We start from the raw sequence: 8,528 nt of genomic DNA, 5'->3' as shown, positions 1-8,528 counted from the left end.
GAAAACGTTCTAGCTTACTAGAACCCTATAGATAGCGCTACGTCATTTCGAAGACATGGGTATTAATCGAGGCGCCATCTTCCAAAGGTTTCGCCGTTAAGTTGTACGGTAATGCGGGAGCAACGGGTTCAGGTCAAAGAGGGTAGGTAAAGAAACTGTCTTATTCTGATTGGTTGACGCTTCGCAACTAAACAGTGCTGCCCTCACAGTTTTAGACAAAGAGAGGAAGTGACGAGCGAGTAAGAAAGCACGACATCTGTACAACCACAAGCGAAACAAGCTACACCCGATGTCCTACTTTACCATGCTTCCAATTTCACTCTATTCGCGCATTCGTCTGCCTGGCGCGCTATTTGAAACACTTGGCGCGATATTCGACTTGTACTATTGCTTCGTAAGATTCTCGATCACACACAATCTCAAATATTTGTAAAACCTGTTTGCTACATTTTAAATAATAGTTTCTAGTTCATGAATAAATAAAAATTTTTTAATTCAAACATTCCAGTTCTTGTCATCTGTGATGATCAGCAATCAATGTTCAAAATCTACGAGAAGAGGTTTCGGAAGCAATTTTACACGATTTTTAATTTTAAAAATCCGAAAAACAAAGCTGAAACTAGCATTTATATTCTCTTAGAAAAACTAAGTCTTTTATTTAGTAATTACCTACAAAAAAATACTCGTACCTAGAGTTTTAGAGAATTACAGTCACCAATTATAGAAGAGTCAACAATTTATCGGAAAAAAGGATTAAAAAACTATATGAAACAATTCCAAAACGGTTAGTTGAAATTTGGATCCTAACAAAACTAAGAATATAATGAAATCGCTGTGTTGTTTGTGGGTCTGAATTATACATAGAAAATTGTATTTTAAGGACAAAGGAGTAATGTTTACATTGTAGTTTCACCTTGAAATATCCTTAGAGCATTTAATATAAATGCTTATGTTATATTAAACATTACTATTCTAGATACACTTAAACCTATATAGTTTATTATATTGTGTGTTATAAACTATTTTTATTGTCTATATTATTGCTTAAAGTTATCAGTATTAAAATATGGATTCGAAAAAAGACAATAAGATGGCATATTTGCTTGGAGGTACTGCAGTTGGTGTAGTTGGTAAATATTATTCATATATTTATAATTTCAATCATATTCTTTATTAGAGTTATTGTTTTATTCAGTTTTATTATTTATATTTATAGCAGGTTTCTTAGTTGAAAAAGTATTAAAGAAAACGTTTAGAGTACAAGCTGAAACTTCTAGTAAGTCTCTGGTAATGTTTTTCATTGACTAAGGAAAGATGTTTATTGCTAAAAAATATTTTTTATTATTTACAGGGACGGCAACTATTAATAATAAGAAAATAAATGTTGATTGGAAAAAATTGTCAGTGTTCAATACTCCTTTGGAAAAAATAGATAATTTTGCAATAAATAATATAAATGACATTACTTTGGAACGGAAACATAATCAAACTAAGCATAATATTAAAAAATTTCATAACATAAGCATAGAAGATAATACAGAAATTGAACCTACTATTGACAGGAAGAAGTTACTAGAATGTTCAAACCATTGTACAAGTACAGAATTAAGTGATACGTTGAACAATTCATTTAATGATAATCTTCAAGATCCTGTAACTGATGAAAATGTGTTAAAAAACAATACATACAATATTAATTCACAGTCTAGTGATGAAAAGGTGGACAAACGTTTAGATATTGCTCAATGTTCTAATACATTGAATAATATTGATGTAATTTTTCCTGAGAAACAAAATTATTTTAATGACATGTGAATTTTATTTTAAACATATTATTATATATTTGTCAGTTAAATAAGAACTTTAATAAGTATTACTATTTTGCTATGCATCATTATATTAAATGTTTGCGCATTAGAGTTAATTTTCTATTTTTTTTAATATGTAGTTTATTATAATTGAATTAAATACATTTCTACTAAGCATTAAGTAAATAGTTTACTTGATACCTAACTTCTATATTTATATTTGTGTAATTATTTGAAATTCGTTTAAAAAGTTAAGATATCACAGTAAAACATTCTTTCATAGGTACTTTATTTTCCCAATTATCATGTCATATCTAAAACTTAATATCAATTTTATTTACATTAAAAAACTTTGTTATAAATAGGTATGTATTCCTATTTTTAATTGCATTTATCTCCGATTGCAATATGGAACTTTTGATTGGCTAGATTTGTGCGTACGTCACGCTTATATCTTGCGTTATGGCAGAGTATCACGAAAACGTAATACTAATGCCATGGATTCCATTGGCAATCCATTGGAATTGTCCAATCCCATTGTCTTCTCTTTGCCACTTGGAGCAGATTACGAGGAGAATCCGTGACACCAATAGACACCATTGGCCATTTAAGACAAATAATCTTGATTATTCATGACACAACAGTTTTATTAAAACGATGCAAAAATTGATTAAAAAATTTATATTATGTAAAAAACATTATGAAGAATACAAATAACATTTTTATGAAACAATATGCAACTGAAATATATTGTTGACTTCTTATAATGTACGTTTTTCTAAGAGTTTCTCTCAGAGTGAAAATACTCGTTATTTTTTGTTTGTACAAAATATATTAAAATATTGATAATATATTATATTAAGAAACATTTCAAGTAAAAAATTAATGTTGAGCATTAATCTTCTTCTTCTTCTTCTTCTTCTTCTTCTTTGATTAATGCACTTTGTACATTATCTTCATCAATTTCATCACTAACTGTAGCTTCGTACTCTTGTTTCTCTATATTTGTGTCTTGTTTTTCAGAATCATCTTTCTTGTCACTTTCATCCAGTGATTTCTGTACATTGTTGTTACTAACTATCATTTCTGTTGAATTTGATGTCTTTTTCCCCTCTGTATCTCCATTTTCTTCTTTTGTCGCAGCCCTCTTTCTTCCTCTTCCTTTTTTCGTCATTATCACTGTCTCCATAGTTATTTTCTCCTGTGCTTTTTGAGTAACTTCTGTCAATTCATCGTCAACATTACGTTTTGCAGTTTTGCCACGAGTTCTAGTAGGTTTTTTTCGGATTGTTGAGTTTTCCTTATTTTTGATACTATTTGGACGCAATCTTTGTTTCATTGGAGTATCTCTAGATGACACAATTGTTCTTTTTGCAACCATGTTTTCTTCTAAAATATTAATATAATTTTTTAATCATATTGATAACATCATCTTCATTTTTATCATATATGTATAAGTTTACCTTGCTCTATGTCATCAACCTGAGCTTTTTTCTTGCTTAACTTTACTTTTGCTGCTGCCTCTGTATTCGCCTGTTTTTTCCTTTTTACAGCTACTATTTCTGGATGATCTGCATTTTCCGCTTTACCGCTTTTCGTTTTAGCTATGAATATGATATAATAATATAAGTACAAAATAATAAAAACGTAAAAATAAAAATCATGAAAATCATGCACACCTAATTCCGTTACAGTATTTTCTTCAGCTTGTTTATGTTTTTTATTTGTCGAAGTACTTTTGGCGGTCGTCGTTTTACTCGCCGGTTTCACAGTTTTCGCTGCGTTGACGGTCTCAATTTGTTCAACTTTTGCTGATTTCGCAGCTCTTGGTAATCGGATGGGTTTTTCCTCATCACTTTTGTTCGCTGACTTTGTAGCGGTTTTCTTCTTTTTCGTTAGTGATATATCACCGGCTTCTGCGACCTTGTCTGCAACCTCCGAAACAGCATGTTTCACAATCTTCCGGGGCGCCATCGCACTTTTTCAATCGGAGAATCGTTTTCAAGTCAATTCTAATTCTTTTTCTTCGTGTGTCGCTAGTTTTAACAACGATAAAATATGTGTTAAATCTTTTGTGCTTGATCTCCCAAAACTTAAAAGTTAACCGGCGTCGCAACGTGTTGCTGTTCTTCGTAGTTCACAGTTTACACGACTAACATAGTAGCAGATCGGCAACTTCAATTGACTTCAACTGCGCTGTTGGTTTGGTAATCGACAATAGATCTTTAGATTAAAAAATGGCGCCTTAATTATTAAATGGTAATTTAATGTTGGTAGAATGTTTATTACGTAAAATTTGTGATAAAATGAATTATTGTGCACAATTTTTTCATATCATTTAAGAATCACTCCTAAAAATCACAGAATTTTGCCCCCCTCGTAACCGTTTTTTTAATTTATTGCGATTTGTCATTTAAACGAATTTGATTATATTATCGCTGATATTTTTCATAGTTTCTTTTTATTTCGATTTTATTATATATTGATATAGTGGTATAATAAAGTAAACAGCCGATTTTTATGAATAAAAATATCGGATGTATATATGCACATACATACATATCAAGTACGTAAAGCATTTCATTTCGCGCAACTCCTTTGCATCATTTGAAAATGAGACTTGCTAATCTACTGTATTTTTTATAATTAAAGTATTCTATTCAAATTGGAGAGTTTGATTCGTTATATTATTCGATTATTAGTTAATTGTACTAATTTGAGTGCATATCATTCAAAAATGATGTCAAAAATAATAATAAACGGATTATAGATGATTTCGCTAAAGCTGTTAAATATATGCTATTAAAATTTTTAAATATATTATGAAAAAATATTATATTTTAACATCGTAATAATTACAAATAGCGTCGTTCGATCAAGGATGGCGCCAGGAGCTATCGCCTATGTTCGCATCAAAGAAGATCTTCTTTGGCTCGCATAACCCTGTTGTGTGAAACTTCGTGTAAACAAAAGTTGTGACGATATACATTTAATTATTACAAATTAAAAAAATAAGATAAAATTATTTCATCGAACATTATGTATTAAGTTAAACGTTCATATTTATATCAATTTATAAAGGTAAGCAGTGCAATCAGTATCAAAACCTGCGACTATTGTTTTTAGTTGTTACTTATTATTTTTACATTGTTTATAGATGAATACCAACAAGAAGATCAATATAAACTTTTCGTCTTTGGTGGGCCTAAAAGCAGAGCTTTTAAGAAAACAACTTGAAGTGAACGAAGTCAAATTAAAATCAGAAATTAATCATACTATACCAAAAGTTAAGAAGAGGCCTAAAAAGGTTAAGGAAAAGAGTGCAGAAGAAAATACAGAGAAAACAGAATACATTGAAGACGTGAACACCCATAAAAAGTCAAAATTAATGTTGGAAGCAAAAGCAAGATTGTATAAACGGTTAAAAAAGTCCAAACATAATAATGAAAATTTCCTTGTAGATTTTATGAATAAGTCCGATGAATCCGAAGAGGAAACATTGTCGAATAGCGAGAAAGAAGATAACAATGCAACGTTTGGGAATGAAGATGATTGGGTTGAATATGAAGATTGTTTTGGTCGTACAAGAAAATGTTTACGTGAAGATTTATCTGTTATGCAAGAAAAGGATAACTTAATCAAGCAACAAATTGTTAACAAAAAAGGTATTGATTCCAAAATTAAAGATAATATTATACATACCACTGTAACAGAGGAGAAAGAACCTGAAATAGAAATTATGAGAAGAAAATGGGAAGAACAAATGCAGAAATTAACAGATAAATCAAATATACACTACCAGGATGTTTTGTTTGATGAAGCAAGAGCTCATGGTGTCGGTTACTATGCATTCTCACAAGATGAAGAAGAGAGAATCAAACAACAAGAGAACTTATTTAATTTAAGGAAAGAGACAGAACGAAAACAGAGAGAAAGTAAAGACCTAAAAGAATTGAGGGATAGAATGGAGCGCAATAGAATAAAAGCTGCTAAGATTAGGCAAAGAATTAGGGCAGGCTTACCAATAGAATTGGAAGAAGAGGAAGTCAAAGAAAAAGAAAAGGCAGAGTCGAACGCAGGCATATCAGAGACAAGTAACAAAGAAGAAAATTGCAATAAGGAGGAAGAAAGCAAACCCATAGATAAAGAGAGCAAAATAAAAGCCTTAGGAGAATTGTTGGGTAAAAGAGGTCCCTGGTATGAAATGTCTCAAGAAGAATGGGTACACAAATGTAGAAAAGTTAGAATTAACGAATTTGGTCCAGTTTATGATAATTTTAAAAGCGACGGCTATTTAGTACGCAATGACAATGATAAAAAATCTGATTCTTCCGATACAACTACACAAAATAAATTGGAAACCAATGATAATGAGAATATTGATTCCTATGATATTCCACTTCCTCCTACGTTAGAAAGCTATGTCAATACCGAGAACGATACTATTTTGCAAACAGGTTGTAATACTTCCCATGAAGCTGGAAGTATATATATAAAAAAAAATATTTCTCCCAATAGTATACAAAATCAAATGAAAGTTAACAGAAATATAGATGAAGCAAGTATAGCAGCAGGACTGAGGTATTTGAGAGAAGAATTTGAAAAAGGACAAAATATTTGAAATATTGTATAGTATAATAGTCATTAAATGTTTATTATGTGTTTGTGAATTTGAGCCTTAAGACATATATTTAAGAGAACCGATTTCGTTTATAACAGAAAAATGTTGAAGTATTCTATAAGGGAAAAATGTTCTATGACTTGTAAATATTTATATGTATATATGTATATTTGATACTTCAGGTTATTAAAGACACTGACAACCATATATCACACAAAATTTATTTACTAAAAATATATCAATAGGCTTTTCAGTAATTGTATTATATCAAAAAGGACCTTAGTTGTAAATCACAGATTCTTACAAGCTATTACACAATTGTTGATAGATAATGTTTTAATGATTCCTGCTTTTCAAGTGTTGCCTGGTAAAACCTCTATGACATGCTCTAATCTTTGTCCGATATTGTTGCTAAATTATCAATTATACCTATGCAGAATGATTAATAGAAATTAATCATAGTAATATAGGTAATTAATAGTTTGCAACTAATAAAAATATGTTACCAGAGTAGTATTGGGAAATGCTGATTTGCAAGTGGGACAAGTAACAGGATTATGAACTGTAGCATATCGCTTTAAACAGTGTAAATGTAACATAGCCTGACAATTGTTACATCTCTCACCCTACATAAAATGAAAAAGATTTTAGTTTAACTAGACAATTGTACAAATCCATTAAACAAACTTACATGAAAAATAGCTTGTTTACAAAGACAGCAGGTACTTAAATTGCTTTTATAAGTAACTCTAAAATATGGCATTAATTCTGTTATACTCCTTACACCCATATAATAATTACCATTCTATAAATAATATAATGTATGTAAAGAGTAAAGATACGTACTATATAGAAATGTTGTTTACTATACTATTATTACCTTATAAGCTAACCATTTTCTATCAACCATGTCATTTAAAAATTCTTCAGCTTCTGCTTTCGACATCTTAACATCCTCTAATGAACATAAATTAAGGCAAAACATACTTTTTACAGACCCATCGTTCGATGTTATGATTTCAGAAAATACGTTTCTTAACAAAGCTAATTGCATTTCTGAAAATTCATCTTGATATCTGGAATAATTAATAGGTGAAAAAGAAATTAATATCGATATAATTTAAATTACATACCTGGTTACTTCGTCGAGCTCTGTATTTGCAAAAATCCAAAACAATTCACCTGTAATTTCGCACTCACATCTTTTGATTAACATATCCAAGGGCTGTAGTTGCTCATTTATCTGATTTATGATAAGTGGCACGTTATCAACGTCTAAAACATATAATTTGATTTGTAAACATACTATCTTGTGCATTTTACAAATATATAAGCTTAGCTTAACCGCAAAATTAAACTGGTTTACCAAATAATTTAATAACTAATTCTTTTGCATTATTCTCATCAAGAACACCTTCGTGCACAAATGTTTGTAAAAGTATTTTGTGTTTTTGTGTATACTCCATCTTTTGACATATTATTATTACTGAACCTGACACCAAACAAGAAGATACTTGACAAACAAACGAATTTAAACGAGTGAGAAAGCACTAATGGAATATGATAAGCCACGAAACAGGATCTTCTTATTTGGTGTCAACTATACATTCTTTATTTGATTTTATTATATTTTTATTTTGCATAATATAGTTACAAATATAGTTACAAATGTAGTTAATATAGTTACTTTATTATTATATAACGTACAATTGTATATTCCGTGCATTTGAAATACGCGCCAACATTGCATGATCTATGCTTTAAAATTTAAATTTGCAAGAAATTACCCATAAGTCCACAGACGTATTAATTGCGCATGCGCATTAAAACTGTTTGCAACTTTGTGTAAATATATCATACCTATTTTGGATTCGAATATTATAATTTTTTTTTAATCTATACGTTATTTTTCACTGTATGACATATGATTGCTTATCAGTGTTCACTTTAAAAGTAAAAAAGATTTAAAACAAAGGAAATAGGTATGTTCATACGTACGGCTCTAGCTTTCTGTCACAGAGAAATCTTTGAGAACCGCTGTTGCGGCGTGCTGTGCTTTCACTGCATTATTATCGACGGATAGAAGTTAGATTCAAATA

The 8,528-nt window shown here is 30.0% G+C and overlaps 4 protein-coding genes across 4 annotated transcripts; 2 read left to right on the top strand and 2 right to left on the bottom strand.

Annotated features, from left to right (window-relative positions):
* Window positions 1–870: 870 nt before the first annotated feature.
* On the top strand, window positions 871–1,985 carry LOC143259186 (uncharacterized). Its single transcript, XM_076520436.1, has 3 exons — window positions 871–1,130; window positions 1,217–1,276; window positions 1,352–1,985. The coding sequence occupies exons 1-3, from the start codon at window positions 1,067–1,069 to the stop codon at window positions 1,813–1,815; spliced, it is 588 nt and encodes a 195-aa protein (XP_076376551.1). The 5' UTR covers window positions 871–1,066; the 3' UTR covers window positions 1,816–1,985.
* Window positions 1,986–2,474: 489 nt separating this feature from the next.
* On the bottom strand, window positions 2,475–3,945 carry LOC117222164 (uncharacterized). Its single transcript, XM_033473711.2, has 3 exons — window positions 3,488–3,945; window positions 3,272–3,412; window positions 2,475–3,197 (listed from the first exon to the last, which is right to left on the bottom strand). Exons 1-3 carry the CDS (start codon window positions 3,780–3,782, stop codon window positions 2,704–2,706), a joined length of 930 nt encoding a protein of 309 aa, XP_033329602.1. The 5' UTR covers window positions 3,783–3,945; the 3' UTR covers window positions 2,475–2,703.
* A 14-nt stretch (window positions 3,946–3,959) lies between these two features.
* LOC117222162 (coiled-coil domain-containing protein 174) lies at window positions 3,960–6,636 on the top strand. The gene is made up of 3 exons (XM_033473709.2): window positions 3,960–4,067; window positions 4,674–4,889; window positions 4,966–6,636. The coding sequence occupies exon 3, from the start codon at window positions 4,966–4,968 to the stop codon at window positions 6,427–6,429; it is 1,464 nt and encodes a 487-aa protein (XP_033329600.2). The 5' UTR covers window positions 3,960–4,067; window positions 4,674–4,889; the 3' UTR covers window positions 6,430–6,636.
* Window positions 6,637–8,067, bottom strand: Nse1 (SMC5-SMC6 complex component Non-SMC element 1). The gene is made up of 6 exons (XM_033473712.2): window positions 7,796–8,067; window positions 7,563–7,704; window positions 7,310–7,505; window positions 7,121–7,234; window positions 6,936–7,055; window positions 6,637–6,858 (listed from the first exon to the last, which is right to left on the bottom strand). Exons 1-6 carry the CDS (start codon window positions 7,893–7,895, stop codon window positions 6,853–6,855), a joined length of 678 nt encoding a protein of 225 aa, XP_033329603.2. The 5' UTR covers window positions 7,896–8,067; the 3' UTR covers window positions 6,637–6,852.
* Between the last annotated feature and the right edge of the window lie 461 nt (window positions 8,068–8,528).

Source organism: Megalopta genalis, chromosome 3 (genome assembly GCF_051020955.1).
Source record: "Megalopta genalis isolate 19385.01 chromosome 3, iyMegGena1_principal, whole genome shotgun sequence".
In the NCBI taxonomy this organism is placed as follows: Eukaryota; Metazoa; Arthropoda; class Insecta; order Hymenoptera; family Halictidae; genus Megalopta; species Megalopta genalis.
The sequence above is the reverse complement of the archived record's forward strand: the minus strand, read 5'-3'. Positions and strand labels throughout refer to the sequence as shown.

Bases quoted from the DNA above. Each gene is read 5' to 3' on its own strand.
- Nse1 (XM_033473712.2), bottom strand. From the start codon at position 7,895: ATGGAGTATACACAAAAACACAAAATACTTTTACAAACATTTGTGCAC. The intron at 7,235-7,309 runs GTAATAATAGTA...TATTATTTATAG, and splicing joins GAAAATGGTTAGCTTATAAG to AATGGTAATTATTATATGGG. The intron at 7,056-7,120 runs GTAAGTTTGTTT...CATTTTATGTAG, and splicing joins GTAAACAAGCTATTTTTCAT to GGTGAGAGATGTAACAATTG.
- LOC143259186 (XM_076520436.1), top strand. From the start codon at position 1,067: ATGGATTCGAAAAAAGACAATAAGATGGCATATTTGCTTGGAGGTACT. The intron at 1,131-1,216 runs GTAAATATTATT...TTATATTTATAG, and splicing joins TACTGCAGTTGGTGTAGTTG to CAGGTTTCTTAGTTGAAAAA. The intron at 1,277-1,351 runs GTAAGTCTCTGG...TATTATTTACAG, and splicing joins AGTACAAGCTGAAACTTCTA to GGACGGCAACTATTAATAAT.
- LOC117222162 (XM_033473709.2), top strand. From the start codon at position 4,966: ATGAATACCAACAAGAAGATCAATATAAACTTTTCGTCTTTGGTGGGC.
- LOC117222164 (XM_033473711.2), bottom strand. From the start codon at position 3,782: ATGGCGCCCCGGAAGATTGTGAAACATGCTGTTTCGGAGGTTGCAGAC. The intron at 3,413-3,487 runs GTGTGCATGATT...TCATATTCATAG, and splicing joins AAATACTGTAACGGAATTAG to CTAAAACGAAAAGCGGTAAA. The intron at 3,198-3,271 runs GTAAACTTATAC...TTAATATTTTAG, and splicing joins GGTTGATGACATAGAGCAAG to AAGAAAACATGGTTGCAAAA.